The following is a 20,851-nucleotide window of genomic DNA, read 5'->3' on the forward strand; positions in this document are numbered from 1 at the left end:
CCCCACTCCTCTCCCCGTCCCTCTCCAATCCAAAGAGCAGTCAGGGTTCCCTGCCCTGTGGAAAGTCCAAGGTCCTCCCCCCTCCGTCCATGTCTAGGAAGGTGAACATCCAAACTGGCTAGGCTCCCACCAAGCCGGAACATGAAGTAGGATCAAAACCCCTTGCCATTGACCTTGGCTTCTCATCAGTCCTCATTCCAGAACTCATTCTTAACAGTTATGAAGAGTATACACAGCTGTTTATAAAGATTAAAAACCTTAGAATATTCTCATTTTTCTTTTTGTTTTTTTTTGTTTTTGTTTTGTTTATCAACCAGGTTTCTCTATGTAATAGCTCAGACTGTCCTAGAACTCACAGAGATCCACCTGCTTTTGCCTCCTGTGTGCTAGGATTAATGGCGTGTTTCATCACTTACCAGCTTCCTATTTTTCTTTAATTGTTTCTTTTTTCAAATGTGTCCTAGTGACATACTCATTTTCCTAGCTAATACTTCACATGCTGGTTCAGTGTTCAGCCCATGGCTGCTCAGACCCAGGCACCTGGGCAGAACACCACAGTGGCAGGAGGAAGTGGTGGAGGAGCAAGCATCTTTACCTCATGGCAGACAAAACCTGAGCCACGAGGGCTTTGTCTAGGTGACTCCAGCTGTACTTTATGTTGTAAGTTTGTTAAACACAAATGCTATCTAAAAACATGAGCTGTAAAGAAATCTTAATTCTCTAAATAGCAATGTGTTCCAGTACATTTTCTACCAAAAAAATTTACAAAGGCTGGCTTTTAATTTTAAAAGTACAATTCAACAATTCCTTCTTGCACAACTACACAGACACTGAAACAGATTCAACATACATTTTCATTGAGTTTACTTGCTTCAAGGCGCATCCTGGTCTTCTCCATGTTTTCAATTTCTTGGACTATTTCAGCAGCTATTAAAATAAGAACAAGAAAAAAATCCACTTACTCTATGTCTATGTGAGGTTTTAACAACAGAGAAAGACAGGTGTATATAAACGCAAATTCCTATCTTCTTTTTTCAAATTTCCAAAAATAAGTGTGGTGGTTTGAAGAAGAATGGCCTCCATTGACTCATAAATTTGAATGCTAAGGTCCCCAGTTAGTGGAAATGTTTGGGAAGGATTAGGAGGTGTGGCCTTGTTGGAGGAGGTGTGTCACTGGGGACTGGGTTTTCACAAAGGCCCAGTTAGGCCCAATCTCTCTCTCTCTCTCTCTCTCTCTCTCTCTCTCTCTCTCTCTGCCTGAAACTTGCACATGAGATGTGAGCTCTCAGCTACTACACCAGTGCCATGCCTGCCCGTCTGCCACCCCCCCCCCATCCCCACCATAATGGTCATGATTGCTTTGCTCTCAGTGTTTCATCACAACAACAGTAATTAAAACAGTAAATCTAGCAACATTTCAAAGTAAAACATTAAAAAAAGAATGTGGAGTTTTAATTTCCAACTCTTTTACATATCAAAATAAAACTGTAAGAAATACATGCTATTTTTGCCTTCTCTCTTGAATATATAAACAGCAATTCCAAAGAAATATGAGAATTAATTTACACTATGAGCTAAACTAAAACTCCAATATAGTAAATATTGAAACTTGCCAAGAAGAAAGATCTGCAAATACCAGGGGAAATGTCCCTGCCTCCAAAACAAGTATCCATAGACAGTTTTACTTATTTTTTTTTTTTTGGTTTTTTTTTTCTTTTTTTTTGGAAACAGCGTTTCTCAGTGGATTTGGAGCCTGTCCTGGAACTAGCTCTTGTAGACCAGGCTGGCCTCAAACTCACAGCGATCTGCCTGCCTTTGCCTCCCTAGTACTGGGATTAAAGGCGTGTGCCACCACCATCCAGCTCTTTAAACAGTTTTAAATCACCCATAGCAGGAGACCACTCATTAAATGGCTCCCTTTAAACATAAACAGTGCAGATTTTGCAAAAGCTGTCTTTCGGTACCAAAAGTCAATCTATTTAAGTGCATGAGGTACATAATAAGAACTGACAATCATTTATATTCATTTATATGTAAAAAGATATTAAGTCTGTAATTTACTTCAAAATATTCTATGCAGAGGCTTTAAATGGTAGACAAAAAAACTAGGATGGCTTGACAATTGGTTACATTGTAGGGTTGACAGTTGGTTGCATTCCATGGGTGAAATTAGAGTACTTCTTATCAACTGGCTCTTACACTCCTCATTCAATCTCCCTCAACACCCACCTCAACCTCCCCTTTGTATCAACTTCAAATAATCCTACTAAAGTTTATTTAAATTCAAAGCAACTGCTTCACTTAAACAAAATAGTTTCTTTTCCAAGCACTGATATGTATCTGCCTCCTTAATTTTGTAGGGCTGGTTGAAACAATATAAACAGTATCATCTGTGAACAAGAACTGTTCATTTCCTTGTGAGCTTACTGAGTTACAGTATAATAGAAAAGCAAAAGCATTTACATTCTATCCCATGCATTAATACAAGTACCATTCAAGACATCTGGCACACTCTACAATAGTAAGAAAATTATACTACGGTGGGCACAAGTTAAGGGTTTAAGCTGTTTTCAGAAATATTTCTGATTCTGTTTAGGGTGTAGAGAACTAACAATACTATCACCCTCACTATAATGACAAGGAAACACTAACAAGCTATCCAACTATAATTTTGCTTGAATCCATCAGAGTTAAAGTCAAACAGCAACTACATGTGCTAAAACCCCAAAACAGGTGGCAAGATTAGGAGCGATTATGACCATCAGATGACAAAATGAAATGACTGTACATCTGAGTAAGATCATGGCTAAACTTTTTGATAGATTACAAAAGGCCCGGCGTGGCTACCAAGAAAACGTAAAAAGGAAACAACAACAAAAACACAACTGAGCTCAGACACAGGAACATCAATGGCAGGCTGTTTCTACAGAATGTCAGCACTCCCATGTTTCTGCTACCTAGCACAATGAGATGGTGGAAGTCTCAGCTGCACATTCAGCCTCATAAATACTGCCATGCCTTCCCCTCATGTCAATCAATCAATGAGACAAAATAAATCTTCCTCTTTAAGTTGTTTCTTCTCAAGTATTTGGTCACACAGTAAAGGAAAGTAACTAATACCAAAAATATTAGTACAGAACAAGCTGGGCTTGGAGGTGCATGCCTTTAATGCCAGTTCTTGGAAAGAAGAGGCTGGTAGACCTCTGACTTCAAGACCAGTTTGGTTTACAAAGCGAGTTCCAGGATAGCCAAGGCTACACAGAAAAACTCTATCTTGAAAAAACAAAACAAACAAAGAAATCGGCACAGAGGGCCTGGAGAGATGCCTTAGTGGTTATGAGCAGTGGTTGCTCTTCCAGAAGATCCAGGCTTGATTCCCAGCACCCACAAAGCACTCACAACCATTTGTAGCTCCAGTTCCAGAAGATTTACCCAATACCCTCCTATGATCTCTATGGACACACATACATAAACACAAATAAGTAAATAAATAAGCAAATATTTAATATCTTAGAGAGAGAGAAGACAGAAAGACAGAAAGACAGAAAGACAGAAAGACAGAAAGAAAGAAAGAAAGAAAGAAAGAAAGAAAGAAAGAAAGAAAGAAAGAAAGAAAGAGAGAGAAAGAGAGAGAGAAAGAGAGAGAGAAAGAGAGAGAGAAAGAAAGAACAGAAAATGGAGTCACTGTGACAAACGGCCATGTGGTTCACTGGCCTTTGGAAATAACATACAGAAGGACTGTGCAAGAGTGTGAGGCTGCAGGTTAAAGTGCTAGAATCCTTTAAGTGCAGCTTGATAGGCCATTGGTGGGAAAGAAGAAGACCAGAATGCTGAAATGTAGACAATGAAGACTGTATTCAAGAGGTTTCAGAGGGCAACAAGAGCTCTACTAGAACTAGGACAAGAGTTGAGGCCATTTGTGTAATACTCTAGCCAAGAATCTGACTGCATTCTGCCAGTCTTGACTATGTCAGTAGGGCTGAAGTAAAAAAATCATGGATTACTTTGTTTGGTGGAGGAAATCTTACAATAGTACAACATTGGGGCTATGGCATGGCTACTGCTCAATGCAGCTATCCTAATTCTCAGAAAATAGAACAAAAAATATAAAAAACGTGCAATTTGAAAAGAAAGGAGCTTGAACCTGGGTAAAGCAGTGGACAGAAATGTAGTGGAGCAGAAAAGAGCTCTAATCACAAAGGCACTGGAACAGGGATGAACTTGTGGCTATTACCCAACTCACTCAGCTCAAGGACACAGAGTAAATAGACAGTAGGCAGATGTATGGAGACAACCATACCTGGGAGGAGGGGATTCTAGAATTTTGACCGTATTCTCAGGAGACATTTTCACTTCAAAAATTTATCATACCATGCACTTTTCTGTTTTTTATATCACTCTTCATTTTTTCAATTCTAAATGTTCTTACCTATTAAAGAACTCCAAAATGTATGCATGGTCAAGTGAAAACAACATGGAGAATATTGACATTTTTATGAATCAGTACCAACTAAGGATGTCTGTTTATGTATGTATCATAATCATAATGGAAATATCTAAGGAGTTCTAAGTGCTTGCTGAGGTACTGTACTTGATATCTGAATGCATCCTATCATCTCAAAAACATGCAGCATGTAGGATTATAATCCTCAATTTACAGATGAGAAAATTAAAGTACAGAGATACGACTTATTCACAGTCACTCAGCATAAACTAGGAGGACTGCAGGCCTCCAGATCACTCTTTACCACCATGCCACCTCTGGAGAGATACTCAAAAAACTGGCAATAGTGATTCCTCTGCGAAGGGAACTGGGGCCAGGAGACAGCCTGAGAGGATGATGGCCTTAGCAGTGTTCTCCAGGTAGCTCTCGAAGGGATTCACCTGCATATCTTACCTGCTGCCAAAAAGGTACTTATTTAAATTCTTTCTGTGGTTTATAATCTCTGAGCCACACGCTTCTTTATCCAAAGATGAGAACAGATGTATTACTTTACCTGATTTAGGATGCAAAGCATCACATTGGGAATTATACATGTGTACAAATTCTTGGTGCCTTTTAATAAGCTGCTGCTTGTTTCCTTGAATGGATAAGCCATACTGTTTCAACTTTTTCTTTAAATCACGATCAGAGAGCAAATTATACACAGTTTTTGGCAGTGGCTTCCTTTTGTGAGCAGAACTAAAATGAAAAAAAAAAGATCTGAGGATTATTTTGAATTATCAAATATTCTCAATAAAATAGTAATTTGCCTTCACAACACCTGACTGACTACAAAAATAGTTGAGCCATTAAGATAAAAAATGAAGAACATAGGGAGAAAGTTTAGTCAATGAAGTGCTTGCCTCACAAGCATGAGTTTGACCTCTGGCATCCATACAAAAAGTTGGGGAGGTAAAAACAGCATCCTAAGAGCTTGCTAGTCAGATAGCCTAACCAACCAGCAAGGCCATGTCCCAGTGAAACTCTGTCTCAAAGAACAAGGTAGAATATACTCCTGGGTATGATACCCAGGGTTGAACTCTATCTTCCACACACATGCTAACATACACACATACAGCCTCTACACATGAACATGCATTACCCACACCCATACTAAGGTAGAAAGATAGGCGATTGTCAGCATACGCATTCTGAGTAGAGGTTCAGCTCTATGGGCAATTAGGTGTATAATAAACAGTTGTCAAAGCAGTCTTTACTATTGCAATCATTTCAAAATGACAACAGCAAATTAATAAGATCTTAAGAGTAACAGGGTTTAAAATAAAGTTTTTTTTAAGAAAAAAAAGCAAAAAAATGTTCAAATGCTGATGCTTCCCAAACTTCAAGAACCTCAGAACTGCCAGGAGAGTGTAGTTTAAATGCAACACTTCCTCAGTTACTTTTTCTACAGCACCCATCCACATGATGCAGACCTAAAGTGGAAGCTGAAAATCTTTACTTTCCAGTTTCCTAAGGTAAATCTGATGTGGTGGTCCAAAGGTCATACTGAGAGCGCTATTACAGTCAAGTAGAGATACAACTGTTCTACTCACACAATGACCATTTCTAGCTAAATTATCTCTTTTATGCTCTATTAGTAAAGCCTGGGAAGCCAGAAATAACTACTTATTTATAAAAGGACTTGAAAACCTCCACAGAGTATATTTTTCCAAATTGTTCTTATAATGGCATTCAATTGGGCTCTACCAGATTGATGACATTATGGTAAAATAAAATCACAGCAGGTAGGATCAACTGAATGGCAAGCACAAAGGGAGGAGCAATTCATTAAGTATCTGACTAAAACATTTATTTGATCAAAGACAGACAATAACAACTATAAAATTCTAATAAAGATATGAAGTGTCCACTAGCATTCACAATGAAAGCAACATCAGACATCAACCATCTCTGTCAAGAAGTGAAACTACGGGGGCTGGAGAGATGGCTCAGCGGTTAAGAGCACTGACTGGCTGCTCTTCTGGAGGACCCAGGTTCAATCCCCAGCATCTACATGGCAGCTCACCTGTCTGTAACTCCAACTCCAGGGCTTCTCTAACACCCTCACACAGAAAAACATGCTGGAGAATACCAATTATCATAAAATAAAAATAAAATAAAGAAAATAATTTGAGACTATGATGTCAGAGAAGTATTACCCCAAGCATGGCATGATACTGACCTTTCCTATGCTGACTCAGTGAAGTGGAATCACACATGTCAGAAGTCTCAGAACTAGACAGCTATAGAAAAAGTTCTGCTCTAAACCATCAGACAGTTCTACATAGGGTTGTAAAAGGGTTACCAGCCACACCCAGAAATTGACCTTTTAGGGTTGTAAAAAGAGACCTTAAGACACAGAGACTTTTACGTGACCAAACCCCAGGCCAGTATAAAACTAAGAAGATTCAGCTTCATGTTTCCCTAAGTGTGCCTGAATAATGTCGTAAAAAAATGACTTGTGAGTACAAAAACAAAAAACAAAACCCTTGGAGTAAAGGAAATTTAGGAGTTTGAAATACAACAAACTCCAGCAGGTACCTTGAGTGAGGACCTTCAGTCTACTAAAAGTGACACAGTTCTAAGTTGCACTGGGGACCAACTGGCAGGACTGTCTGAGCAACCAGATTTGGAACACCACTGGACACAGCTAAAGAATTAGAAGAATACAACAGATACATCTAGAAAGAGAACAATCTAAATAAGATCAGATCATTCATCAGTGCCAATTTCTTACTCTTCAGGAAGAAAATACTCAGCTTTTCTACTCCCAACTCTGGAAAAAACAGAAGGAAAAAAGCAAGTAATAAGATGCTAATGGCTTAGCAGTCATCCTGGAAGCTACCAGTTTATATTATCCCAAATTCCCCCTAACTAAGCAACATAAACATCTAAATTCTATTCCCATCAACAAACTTGTAGATACAAGAAGGCAATCCTTGTGAGCACAGGACTGCCCAGACTTGGAGTCAAGTACAGCCTGTGCTGTGAGTTAGCAACACATCACTACCCTTCAACATCAGCCTTTGTAAGATTCAGCAGCAGTCTGTCCCTGAAACCTGCATTCACTCCAAACTTACACAAAAAAAAAAAAAAAATGACCCAGGAAAGTTTTCTTCTATAATTTTGTTAAAAATATTTTCTGGGCCTTTGAGCTGTGATTCTTCCCCTTCTTCTATTCCTAATATTCTTAGGTTTGGTCTTTTTATTGTGTCCCATATTTCCTGAATGTTTTGTGATGAGAATTTGTTGGCTTTGCTATTTTCTTTGATCCTACTGCACGTATTGGCTTTGTGGGAGCCTAGGCAGTTTGGATGCTCACCTTACTAGATCTGGATGGAGGTGAGTGGTCCTTGGACTTCCCACAGGGCAGGGAAACTTGATTGCTCTTTGGGCTAACGAGGGAGGGGGACTTGATTGGGGGAGAGGGAGGGAAATGGGAGGCGGTGGCGAGGAAGAGTCAGAAATCTTTAATAAATAAATAAAAATTAAAAAAAAATTTAAAGAAATAAAAAAAAATTGAGTGGCATCTTTTTAGTTTTAATAATTAAATCAGTAAGATGGCCCTCTCTTTGGAGAGAATGCTTTTGGGAAAATACTCTTCAAAACAGATGAGACACACACAAGAGCCAACAATTCTCTTCCTCCCGCTTTCCAGGCATCACTAATATCATCAGCCCCGTTCTCTTTTCCACAGCTCTCGATTCCCACCTATTCTCTCCAACTTTCCCCAACTTCATTCCCTGTGCTCACCACTATTCTACTTACTGTCAGACAATAGCAGAAAGACTGAGGCCTGTACGCTACTTTTAAAAATAAAATCTTTCCTTGACCTTGCTGCCCATGCCACTCCCAACTACATTTCTCTATCATCACCCAGACTCAAACGTGACATTTCTTCCTTACTGTTTTTACCAGCCAGATTCCTGAAGCCCTACAATTTAACTTCAATAAAAATATCACTCCTTGAACACACAAGTGAACTAGTTTTAGATTTGGAGACTTTGATACACAAAGGATGCAAAGTAGCACAGTAGCCTGGATACAAATACTGACCTCACAACTTATTAGTAATGTCATCTCTTGGTGTTTTGAAGACAAAGTCCTTACATTCCATACACATTCTCTGGCAAGGAAGGAAGAAATAGAAACGTGGGGCTGGAATGTCACTGTAGCCTAGGCTAACCTACTTCTCAGTAGTCTATGCTGCCCTTGATTCTCCTGTCTCAGCCTCCTGAATGCTAAGATTGCAGGCATACACCACCATATCCAATTATAAATATTCTTCTGTATCATTTTTACATATGTAAGTAGAACAGGCAATTCAAAAACTAATTTTTAAAGAAGTTCACTAAGTACTAGGTTTTTAATTCAATTCTGAGCCCTATATAAATATAATCAGACAGACAAAAATATAATAAGTTTGATTTAAATTAATATTTAAGATATTAAATTTCTTATTAAATATCTATTTAAAATACTAAAACATCCTAAGAAAGATTTTACATGTTCTAAATTCAAACTGTCCTTGCTTTCTTTGTGCAAGGCCTTTGTACGATAGTTTGAGAATTTTAAAAACAAAGTGAACTAGTCTCTGTGAGTTTGAGGCCAGCCTGGTCTACAGAACGGCCAAGGCTACACAGAGAAACCCTGTCTCAAAACAACAACAACAGCAGCAAGAAAGACAAGTGATTCTAAATCAGTAGTTTCTCTAAGTCATGATGTAGCAGTTAGCAAGCACTGATCCGCTACTGACATATGGCAGAGTGTGAGCTGAAGGAGGAACAAGAGTGAGGGATGGAAAGGTAAGCAGGGTTAGAGGAAAACTCAAGCAGGAAGCACTAGTCACCAGGACAAAAGGAGTCCCAGTTTTGATTCACGTCTAGAAAGCACAGAAGCACCCAGCCAAAGCAGGTCAGCAGCTAAGCTCAGCTTTCTTACCTTCGAAGACTCTCCTTCTTCTCTCCACGTGACAAGCAACTGTCTAAATGCTTATTGATGTGATTTTCTGAAATGCTGACCTCACAAACAGGACAAGACACTGCATTTTAAAAAGAGAGAAAGAAAGGGGAAAAATAAACAAGTTGGCACAGACAGAATCCTAGGTAATCTGCTCTTAGAAAAACCCACAAGGTACGGAAAGCAGGTAAAACTGGTTACTAGTAACTAGCTACTTTGTGGGGTGTCACACAATCAGAATCCTAGGCCTAGAGACTGAAGTAAGTTTGGAAGTTAGCTAATTAGAAAATGCTTTAGCTACAATTTTGCTACCAAGGTACCAGCAGACCATAATGCTGAGCCTTTCCCAGGCCCTAGGACTATCTTACCTTAGAAGCAATGTCAACAACACTGTAATGAGGTTACAACTATGAGTAAAACGAAGGCTCCCTACTCTGATTTTTAATAGAACACAAAGAATTTTATCTATTTTATATGCTATGGTTCATTCTAAGATTTCATCTGGAGAGAAAAAAAGTTCTACAAGAGTTGAAAACATGTCCCAATGAAATTAAAAACAAAACAGCAAAAACCACAGAAAGTGGTCCAGATTGAGATGTGGTATGAGATACATGTAATCAAAAAAAGCCCAAACACTACTATTGGCCTTCGCCTGTGGGCTGCAAGGGTTTGCTAAAGACACACGTTCCTAGTAAAAGATTAGGCCATAGAGATCAGTCAGGGGCTTTCCAGAAGAGTCTTCCCACCAGAATCCTGGCTCTGTCATCATGAGGCCACTCTGCACCACTGCAGCATGGAAACCTCAGCGATGATATGTAAACACAGAAGGAGTGCATGCTCCAGCAAACCTGTCTTTCCCATACAGGCGGCACACCAGCTCTGGTTTTCAGTTACTCTGTCAGTCTATGGTGCACTGCACAAAGAGTGAGACAACAACGTGGCTTCAGGGACATTTGGGAGGGAGAGCTAAGAGCTAAGGAAGGTTACCAAAGTACATGTCATATGCCAAAGGACATTAACCTGTGGCGTAAAATGGAGGCTTCTTTAAGAGTTAACTGGAACTGGATGAGGTGAGAGGGCTCCAATCTAAAAGTGGCATTAACTACTAAACCATTTCACTTCTGCATGAGTCATCCTGATTCTATTCTATGAAAAAGAAAAAACTCTACCTCTAAGCACTGACTGCATCATTCTGAGACACAGTAAAGTAGAACCTGGTCTATGCCTTCTTACTCCCCCCAAACGTGCTGCCTGTTAAGCTTACACCACAAGAATGAGATTTCCTTAAGTATGAAAAGGCATATATAAAAATGACTTCCTACCTTTATTTTCCAGTTTCATGGTGGATGTAGAGGGTGTCACAGGTCCATTAGCATCCGAGGGACCAAGTACTGTCTTTCCCTCGAGACTTGTCTCTTTAACCTCAGTAGAGGTGCTTATCTCCTTTTGAGGGCTATACTTCCTGTCATTTTCTTTTCCCCCTGTCTCTCTTATCAGGAACTTGTCCATCAGCCTGCTCCCCTGTTTGACAGGGTGTTTGGTGGCTTCAGCATTATGCACTTTACCAACAACTTTCTTTGAGGTGGAAGACACAGGAGATATGGGTGGTGACTCTAAAGCAAACTGCAACAGGCGAGTCCTTGAATCACACAAAAAAGAGGGGAAAAGATTGGAAACTATGATGTCAAATTAGACATAATAAACTGGGATCTTCACAATTAACACTTGTTTCTCTGAAACACAAAATTCATGGTGCAATCACAACCAAACTAAAGAGTTTCTTTTAAAACAACAAACAGAGCAATAAATCAGAATTAAAAGGTATTTACTAGGACTTCAAGTATATTGGGTTCTAGTTGCTGCTATGAGTCTTCCTCTACAATGGCTAAATAAAATCTGAAGAAATACATGAAGCAACAGCATCACTACAGCACAATCAGCACAGAAGTCTGGTCCTTACTAGAAGAGACACATAAGTGACTGACACTACCCCAAGATCTTCCTTCACTTGGAAGCGTTTTCATGGATTTGCACATTGAGCTGACATCTAAGCAGGAAAAGTGATCTCAATTCTGGGCAGAGGTGATAAGCACTGGGGACACAGGGTGCTTGGCATGTGGGCGTCATGAGAAAAAATCCTCTCAACCATCTACAATCATCTCTGGGGTACACAAAGACAAAACCCCCATGGGGGTCTGGTAGGGAAAAGACATTGGTAAACAGATGGCAGAGGTCAGGGCTGGAAAGGTGTTTAGCTTAGCCCAGCCAAAGTGCAAAGCAAATACCCTCATGAAGACATGGGGATTGAAGTGAGATGTCACAGAGGCTATACCTTAGGGAAAGGAACACTGTGCATTGTGTTTTCACACAAATGTGCATTCATGCATATGTGTCTACTTCTGTATGTGTAAATCTCATGTGTATGCATGTATATATGTGTGTAAAACTAAAATAGACTATAATAATACATCGCTCCACCCTTAATGGAACAAAAGCAAGAAGCTGGTAATTTAGTTGCTTGTCAGAACAAAATACACTATCTTTCAAAGAAAGATTTTACAGATTCTACATTTGGCCCATAATGTTCACAAAAAAAAAAAAAAAAAAAAAAAAAAAAAAAAAAAAAAAAAAAAAAAAAAAAAAAAAAAAAAAAAAAAAAAAAAAAAAAAAAAAAAAAGAAAGAAAGAAAATAGCTACTAATCAAGCCATGAAATATTCAAAAGAAACATACGAGAGGTTTATCTTTATTATGAAGTACTAGTGAATTGTATCAGATGCATTCACTATGATTATATACATTTTTCTACTTTATTTTGCTAATATAGTTACATCAGTTTGATAGGGAACCTCCTTCGGCCAATGGCCTTCGAGAGGCTGGACCAGGTTGGACGTAACCTTGGGTACCAAAAAGCATGCGGGTCCAGTCACACTCTCATTTTCTCCCTGCTTGCCACACCTGAATGTTGGATTCTGTCCCTGTTCCCCATTGTGATCTGTGAGTTCCCCTTTAATAAAGAACCCCTTATTATACCATATCCAGAGCAAGTCTGGGATTATTTTAGTCACATTTCCCCCAGTCTGGCTCATTCCCCTTTATATGCTGCCCAACGTGGGAACGAGTCCATGCTTACCAGAAACCCACCACCACACCCTGCGTTAACCAGCTAGATCATGTTTCTCATCCACAGCCCACCTGCCACTGCCTAGAATCCCGACTTTCCCCACAGCAGCCCACCGTTCTTTTTACCACATTGCGATCCACGCGGCAATACATCTGCCAACTGTGTGGCTCGCAACTGACAGAAAGCCACCAAAACGCTCTCCATGTACAGAATTGCATTAATTGTCCTTAATAACTGCTCTTAATTTGTTAAGCAAAGCATATCTGTCAGTATCTAAGTAGGCAACAAGCGCGAAACCAAAGCGAGATTGTTCACGGCTCCTCATGTCTCTCCTCCACTTTGTTTCGCCACATGGCTGCAACCACAACACCTGCTGGCCAATAAAGATTACACCTATTCACTGAAATTTCCTAAAGGATAATAGAGTGACTACTTGTGAGCTATTATTTATAGACAATTTACACTGGTATAGATTCTTGTATATTGATACAAATTCAAACTGTATTTGTTATATTGAAAATGCTACTATTTCTGTTTACAATATTTGCACACCTATGCAAAGTTATTTTATCATATTGTATGCATGCATGTTTCTACCTCTGTTTAAGGCACTTTGTATATTGATACAATTTTAGAATATATTTATCATGTGGCATTCATTATACATTTCTACCTCTGATCAAGAGAGTTATACACTGTTTACATTTTGAGGTCATTATCCTCATTTGCTGCCCAGTTTTTTAAAGATGTTTAATATTCTAATATGAAGTCTTTAAGCTACATAGGTATTAAGTATTATAGATCAATAGTCATCCATGTTTGTAATACTTATAGTTAGACTAATCAGGTTCTTTAGATACATAGACTGTATTCTGCATAGATAGGTAATCTTCAACCACTTCAAAGAACTGTAGAATATGGCATTTAAATAACCTAGGGATCTGTTGACGTGAGACACGATTGCTCCTGGCAGCACTGATCTATTTCCAAGAGCACCGAAGACACTCCACTTGGAGCTTGTTTTCTTGGCAAAACTGACCTTTGGTCAAGGAACTGCCCATGCCTCAACCACTGACAAAATGTATGGTGTCTGGACAGGACAAGCAGGATATGAGAAAAAAAAAAAAAGACTGCAATACCTTTCCAAGACAGGGTAAGATGGTTTTGAAAATATTCCTGCCTCTGAAATGGTCTGTCAGTTACTCTAGGCCTTAGCCAAAGTTGGTTGCTCCAATGCTGCAAATGAAACTTGTGCTACCTGGTGATTGCCCAGGTAACCATTTGTCTCTGTCATCTACTGTACATTTTGGAAGGTGCTTGACTGCACTTCCTGCCTACTCAAGTACTATTAGCTCCCTTCTCAGGTCTTTAATGAGGTTGAAGACTAGAGATAGGTACAGTTACTTTCCTCTTATGGCTTAGCCAAGCCATTTGTAATATAAGTCTTAGTTAGACTCCTTAAGATAGAATAATTATTGAAACATTTAGCATATGTTTCATGCTTAATATTGTTTATGCTGGCTAATTCTAATTTTTATACTTGATATGTTCTTATTGTATATAGTTTTGTATTAGGTTTAAAATTCTCTCATTTAGATAAAAGGGGGAGATGATGGGGAACTTCCTTCAGCCAATAGTCTTTGAGAGGCTTGACCAGGTTGGATGTGGCACTGGGTACCAAAAAGCACATGGGTCCACACACACACACATACACTCTGTCTCTCCTGCTTGCCACATCTGGATGCTGGATTCTGTTCTTGTTCCCCTGGGTGATCTGTGAGTTTCCCTTTAATAAAGACCCCTTATTGTACCATATTTGGAGCTAGCTTGGGATTATTTTACTTGCATTCCCCCCATCTGGCACGTCCCTCTTCATTAGTTGATTTTTCAATGTATCTTAAATTTTTATGCCTAGGTTTTACTGCTTTGCCAATGATTTTGAGATTGCTTATGAAAGACTACTGAAGTATAGGTTTCCTTTTTTTTTTTTTTCCAAGACTGGTTTCCCCCTGTGTAGCCCTGGCTGTCCTGGAACTCACTCTATAGACCAGGGTGATCTTAAACTCACAGAGATCCACCTGCTTCTGCCTCCTGAGTGCTAAGATTCTAGAATTAAAAGCAAGTGCCACTACCACCCAGCTGGAGTATAGTTGTTTTCCTTTCCTGCCTGTCTGGGTGTATCAAGATTCTGCTTCTTTCTTTACCTCCCTCCTTCCTTTCTTTTCTCTTCCTTCTATACAGGGTCCCGCTATGCAGTCCTGGCAGGCCTAGAACTCACCAATCTGATAAAATGATATAAGAAAGAAAGAAAGAAAGAAAGAAAGAAAGAAAGAAGGAAGGAAGGAAGGAAGGAAGGAAGGAAGGAAGGAAGGAAGGAAGGAAGGAAGGAAGGAAAGAAAGGCTGACTCACAACCAGTCCCAATCATGAGTGATGACAAATGAGACATCTCCCCCAAGACTGACTAAGACACAAATGTCTACCACCACCAACTCTCTTAAAACTGCAGAAAATGTCCTGAGCCAAAGACAAGAACAAAAACAGGAGCCAGGGATAAAGAGTATAAAAATTACAAAAGGAGAAAAAAAAATATTCATTTCCACAGGAAAAGTTAGGTGCAAAGTAGGTAGGGAGGGCAGTCATTATACTATGTTGCCAACTTTCATACAAATTTAAAAATCTCCCACAGTTTAAAAAAGAAGATTAAAAATAAAGAAAAGCTAAGCCAAGGGTGATAGAACATGGCTATAATCTCAGCATTCAGGAGACTGAAGCAGAAGATTCTAACTCAAGCCCAATTTCTGATACATAGTGATGCTGTATCTAAGAAAAGGAGGGAGGGAGATTAGGTAGAAGGAGGGAAATTGGGGGAAAGAAGAAGGGAAGAAGGGGGAGGAGGAAGTCGGAGGGAAAAGCAGGAAGATTAAAGAAACATCTAAGGACCTTCGTCTTAGGGAGGAAATAGAAATTAAAAAAAAAATCCAGAACCATCATCTCTCTTTCCTTCCAGTCTCTGGAAGGTTCTGAGAAAGCTCTCCTCTCATAATGACAAGGGCAGGAGTCAGTATTCAACCACAGATGAGACACCCCCGATCTTTTCAGCATAGTAGTGATAAGTTTTTGCCTTTAATCCACAATTCAGATGAATTTAATTATAATTGTCTCTGTTATTTCAAGGAACGTCAACAAAAACTATAGCTGACAGTAGCAACAAGGTCACAATAAACTATTCTTGAAGCTAAAATTAAAGTCTATTAACTTATTCCAGTACTACCTACTCTTGCCAGAGAAGCAGAATAGAAAACAAATCCTATACTCCATGAAAGTCACAAAATAAGCGGAAAAGCACAGGCTTATACAAAATATGTGAAAAGTGATAATACAATGAAACCAAAGGGCTAAGAAAACAGTTTTTGGTAGAGAGATGCCCTAGCATGTGGAAGGCTCAGAGTGCCAGTCCACACAAGAAAAACTAAACTAAAACAAAATAAAATAAGATGCGGCCAAGCATAAGAAGATGAAATAAGTATTCTTTATAGCTGGTCAGAAAGCCTCATTAAGAAGGTAACTTATGAGAACAGAGTTCAGAGAAAGTGGGTCTTAGTCAGGCACCACCTGGGCAGACAGTGGTTCACCTACAAAGAACAGCAAGCACAAAGTCTAGGGTAGATGCAATTAATATAGAGGAGAAACAAGAAGGCCTGCAACTGAATAAAAGGCAAACATGAAGTCTGAGAAGGAACAAGACGGCAAGGTAAGAGGACTAACTCAGAAAGGACTTGGGCTCCTGCTCCAGTGAGATGGAGAACTCAATCATTTGGATGTTAAATGCCTGAGTGTTAAATGGCATTAGTTTGGGAGTTGCTGTGGATCTTGGATCTAATTTAAAAGGTAGGTCACAATGGGATGCCCTTAGGCCATTGGAGCATGTCCCAACACAGGACTCTGGGCACACTCCTTGTCCTCTGTCTCTTACTTGGAATGAAAGCACTTGTTCCAAAACATCCTCACCAAAGTCATGTAAGCCCATGCCTCCCAATCTTGGACTGAAAGCTCCAGAAGGACCAAAGTCCTTATAAGGGTACACAGTTTGGGCACTTTATTAAGATAACACCATAAAACTGCCTAACACAAGGAACTGCCACTAAATGGCTTTACACGTGACCCAAATGTTTGCTTTAAAGGAATCACTTTAGTTACTACCACCAGGAAGGATTTTAGGAGAGCCAAAGTAAAAAATATACAATTAGGAAATGATCATATTCCACTAGGATGTGCTGACTTAGACCAGATTCTAGACAGTATGGAGATGACAGACTAAGCCTTGGAAAGTATAGTAAAGAAGATAGAGCCAGGGAGACTTATTAATGGATCAAAAAATTAAGTAGTAATAAAAGAGAGTTCAGGAAGATACAAAAGTCTTTAGCTAGAGTAGTTAAAAGGGTATTTCCAGTGCAGGGCCAAGGAGACAGTAGGTAAAATGCTTGCCATATAAGCGCCACAACTTTAATTTTGGTGCCCAGAAGTCATGTACAAGCCAGATGTAACAGCACAAGCATCTGAAATCCTACTCAGATATCTCATGGACAGATTATGGACTTTTAGAGCTAGAAAGACTATCAGAGAGGAATCAGCATTTCATTGTACATATGGGTAAATAAAGTCCCAGGTCTAAGGCATTTAGTTGGAAAGCATACAAATTAGATCTCAGATAGCTGACAGAGCCCAAAAACTAGCCGTCACAGGGCATCTTGCTCTGAATACTGTTACTCAACAAGTATAGAAGAAGCTTGCCAACTTGTTAACTACACAAGTAACCTCACCTCTTTAGAATGTGGTCAAGAATAAAAACTCACAATATATCTCAGGTGCATAAGTCATTAAGGCCATATAATGAATCTAGCTACTCCACTAGAGTACCTACAAATGTTTGCTCTGATGTGAAACATACAAACTGCAGTTTAGAACCATCTAATGAAGAAGACAGTGGTCACTAAAGCACATTCTCTTTTTCTTTTCTTTTTATGTTACATGCATGAGTTTTTACCTACATATATCTGTGTACCACGTGTATGCAATACACTAGAGGCTAGAAGACATTGAGTCTTCTGGGACTGGAGCTAGAGACCTTTTATGAGCTGCCATGTGGGTGCTAAGAATCAAATCCCCGAGCTTTGGAGAGCAGCAAGAGCTCTTTCTCCAGCCCCTAGAATGCATTCTTAATAGCACTTTAGAGCATTAATGTGTGAGATGGAAATACACAGTGGTAAAAGGAAGCTGGTTTTGGATTCCTCTGTACCAAGTCTGATCACAAAGACCTGTATATAACTCTCATCTGTAATCCCATCAACAGCGCCATTTATCTTTTCAGATGAAGACACAGGGGTCAAAAGGGAAAATCTCCTGATTGTAATCATAACTAGAGAAATAGAACTGGAGTCCAGTGCTGCAGCACAATTAATAAAAATCCAGAGACAGAAATTGGTGTTCAACCTGAAGGTCAGAAAAACAAAACAGCCAGTCACTGTCTCTTACCTCTACCTCAGTCCTCAGTCCGAAATGGTGATCCTGCCTCTAGGAATCTCAGAATCAGACTGAGAGCTGTCTCCTCCCATTTTATATTCCTCTTTAGTGCTGGGATTAAAGGCGTGCACCACTACTGCCCGGTTTCTATGGCAAACTAGTGTGGCTACTGGGATTAAAAGTGTGTGTCACCACTGCCTGGTCTGTATGACTGATCAGTGAGGCTGTTTTACTTTCTGAACTTCGGGCAAACTTTACTTATTAAAATATCACTACACAGTACCACCTGAATGCAAAGTCAGCATGCTGTAAATGACATCACAACCACAACAACCACATCCTGTTTGTGAGATGCTAAGAGTATTCTCTGCTATAATTGTCATCTAAAATGCCTTTGTAAATTCTCTTGACAAATTCAAACATGTAAAACTGTACATTGACCATATTCACCTCCCTTACCCCCTATTAACCCTACCAACTTGTTCAGAACTCTTCTTCCCAACAAGTCCTGGTCCTATCATGCTTCTTACTCATCTTTTTTTCCCCCACCTACTAAGTTTCCTTAGGGTTGTTTGCATGAGAATAGGTCTGGGATTACATACTAGAGCAGAGACAGTTTATCAATGGGTACTAAAGTAAATGACTCCTTGCCACCAGGTTGTGGTGGCACACGCCTTTATTCCCAGAACTAGGGAAGCAGAGGCAGGAAGATCTTTGAGGTTAAGGTCAGCCTGGTCTACAGAGGAAGTTCCACGAAAACCAGGGAGTTACACAGAGAAACACTGTCAGAGAAAATGAAGAGGAGGGAAGGGGAGAGGAGGAGGAAGTGAGGGAGAGAAAGAGAGGGGAGAGAGAGAGGGAGGGAGGGAAGGAGGGGGAGAGAGAGAGAGAGAGAGAGAGAGAGAGAGAGAGAGAGAGAGAGAGAGAGAGAGAATGACTCATCCATCCCCTAAGAGTCATTGACCGCCTTGGAAATGGGTGGGACTAAAATGAGTAAATTCTTACATTTGGAGTATCAAAAGAGAACTCCAAACTTGACCAACCCAAACAATTCATAACACCGATGCTATAGATGGAGACTGGACTCTTAAAAAAATAAAATAAAATAAAATAAAAAAGAAATAATACTTTACCACTTAGGGCAAAAATGATGCTCTCCTTTCAAAACACAACAACAAAAAATCTAAACTTTTGTTCAAAAGTTAAGATTAAGAGTATATGCTGTACTATGTTCATAGCAGCATTGTTTGTAATAGCCAGAACCTGGAAACAACCTAGATGCCCTTCATTTGAAGAATGGATGAAGAAAGTATGGAATATATACATATTAGAGTACTACTCAGCAGTAAAAAACAAGGGAAGTTTGCAGGCAAATAGATGGAAATAGAAAACACCATCCTGAGTGAGGTAAGCCAGATCCAAAAAGAGGAACATGGGATGTACTCACTCATATTTGGTTTCTAGCCATAAATAAAGGACATTGAGCCTATAATTCGGGTTCTTAGAGAAGCTAAATAAGAAGGAGAACCCAAAGAAAAACATATAGGCATCCTCCTGAATATTAACCTTCATCAGGCGATGAAAGGAGACAGAGACAGAGACCCACATTGGAGCACCGGACTGAAATCTCAAGGTCCAAATCAGGAGCAGAAGGAGAGAGAGCACGAGCAAGGAACTCAGGACCGCGAGGGGTGCACCCACACACTGAGACAATGGGGATGTTCTATCGGGAACTCACCAAGGCCAGCTGGCCAGGGTCTGGAAAAGCCTGGGTTAAAACCGGTCTCGCTGAACATAGTGGACAATGAGGACTACTGAGACCTCAAGAACAATGGCAATGGGTTTTTGATCCTACTGCACCTATTGGTTTTGTGGGAGCCTAGGCAGTTTGGATGCTCACCTTACTAGACCTGGATGGAGGTGGGTGGTCCTTGGACTTCCCACAGGGCAGGGAACCCTGATTGCTCTTTGGGCTGACGAAGGAGGGGGACTTGATTGGGGGATGGGGAGGGAAAGGGGAGGCAGCAGTGGGGAAGAGACAGAAATCTTAAATAAATAAATAAATAAATAAATAAATAAATAAATAAATAAGAATTTCTTCCCAACCCATTGAGAAATATCTAATAGGAACAGATGGCCCAGATGTCTGAGTTCTACATCCAGAACAGATTCAAGACTATTGCCTGAGATGATCAAGCCTCTCAAGATACTCCAGTCAGGACTTGATCATAATTCTAAATTTTCTTTAGGTACCCATAAGACTATCAGTGCCCCTAACCAGCAGGAAGTAGCCTGGAAAACTACGCCCACATTCCTAAAAAATGTACTATGGATATTTTCCTTTGTTTAGAATGTTGGTTACAAGTTGTTATAGATAATGGTCAGGAGAAAAGTTAAACAAAGGATATCAGATTCAGAATTGTTGGTTTTTTTTTTTTTAAAAAAGAAAAGGGGGGGTGCTGTGGGGCAACGGTCTTTTATCCTGTCACTTGTATTATTTTTAATACAGTAGCCAGGCAGGAAGTATAAGCAGGGTGACAGCAACCAAGCAGGAAATAGAGGCATGACAGTGAGAATCATGGGAAGAGGAAAATTTTAGTCTGCAGTTGTGACCCAGACGCAGAGAAAGCAAGATGTGACTTATCTCGGCCGAATAAGGTACCAAGAGATGTGGCTAACATAGACAAGAATTATGAGCTGATATAAGTTATAAGAATTAATTAATAAGAAGCTTGAGCTACTGGGCCAATCAGTTTTTTTTTTTTT

At 39.7% G+C, this 20,851-nt stretch overlaps 1 protein-coding gene across 3 annotated transcripts in view; it reads right to left on the reverse strand.

Annotated features, from left to right (window-relative positions):
• Window positions 1-20,851, reverse strand: part of Rad18 (RAD18 E3 ubiquitin protein ligase) — an 89,319-nt gene that overhangs the window by 53,248 nt on the left and 15,220 nt on the right. For all 3 annotated transcript variants that reach the window (XM_050148476.1, XM_050148478.1, XM_050148477.1), the window contains 4 exons: window positions 10,765-11,081; window positions 9,425-9,524; window positions 4,998-5,182; window positions 851-927 (listed from right to left, as the gene is read on the reverse strand). In XM_050148476.1, the coding sequence (XP_050004433.1) occupies window positions 851-927; window positions 4,998-5,182; window positions 9,425-9,524; window positions 10,765-11,081 (679 nt within the window). The remainder of the gene's footprint in view (window positions 1-850; window positions 928-4,997; window positions 5,183-9,424; window positions 9,525-10,764; window positions 11,082-20,851) is intronic.

Source organism: Alexandromys fortis, unplaced genomic scaffold (assembly GCF_014885135.2).
Source record: "Alexandromys fortis isolate MF-2015 unplaced genomic scaffold, M_Fortis_MF-2015_v1.1 scaffold_59, whole genome shotgun sequence".
NCBI classification, from domain to species: Eukaryota; Metazoa; Chordata; class Mammalia; order Rodentia; family Cricetidae; genus Alexandromys; species Alexandromys fortis.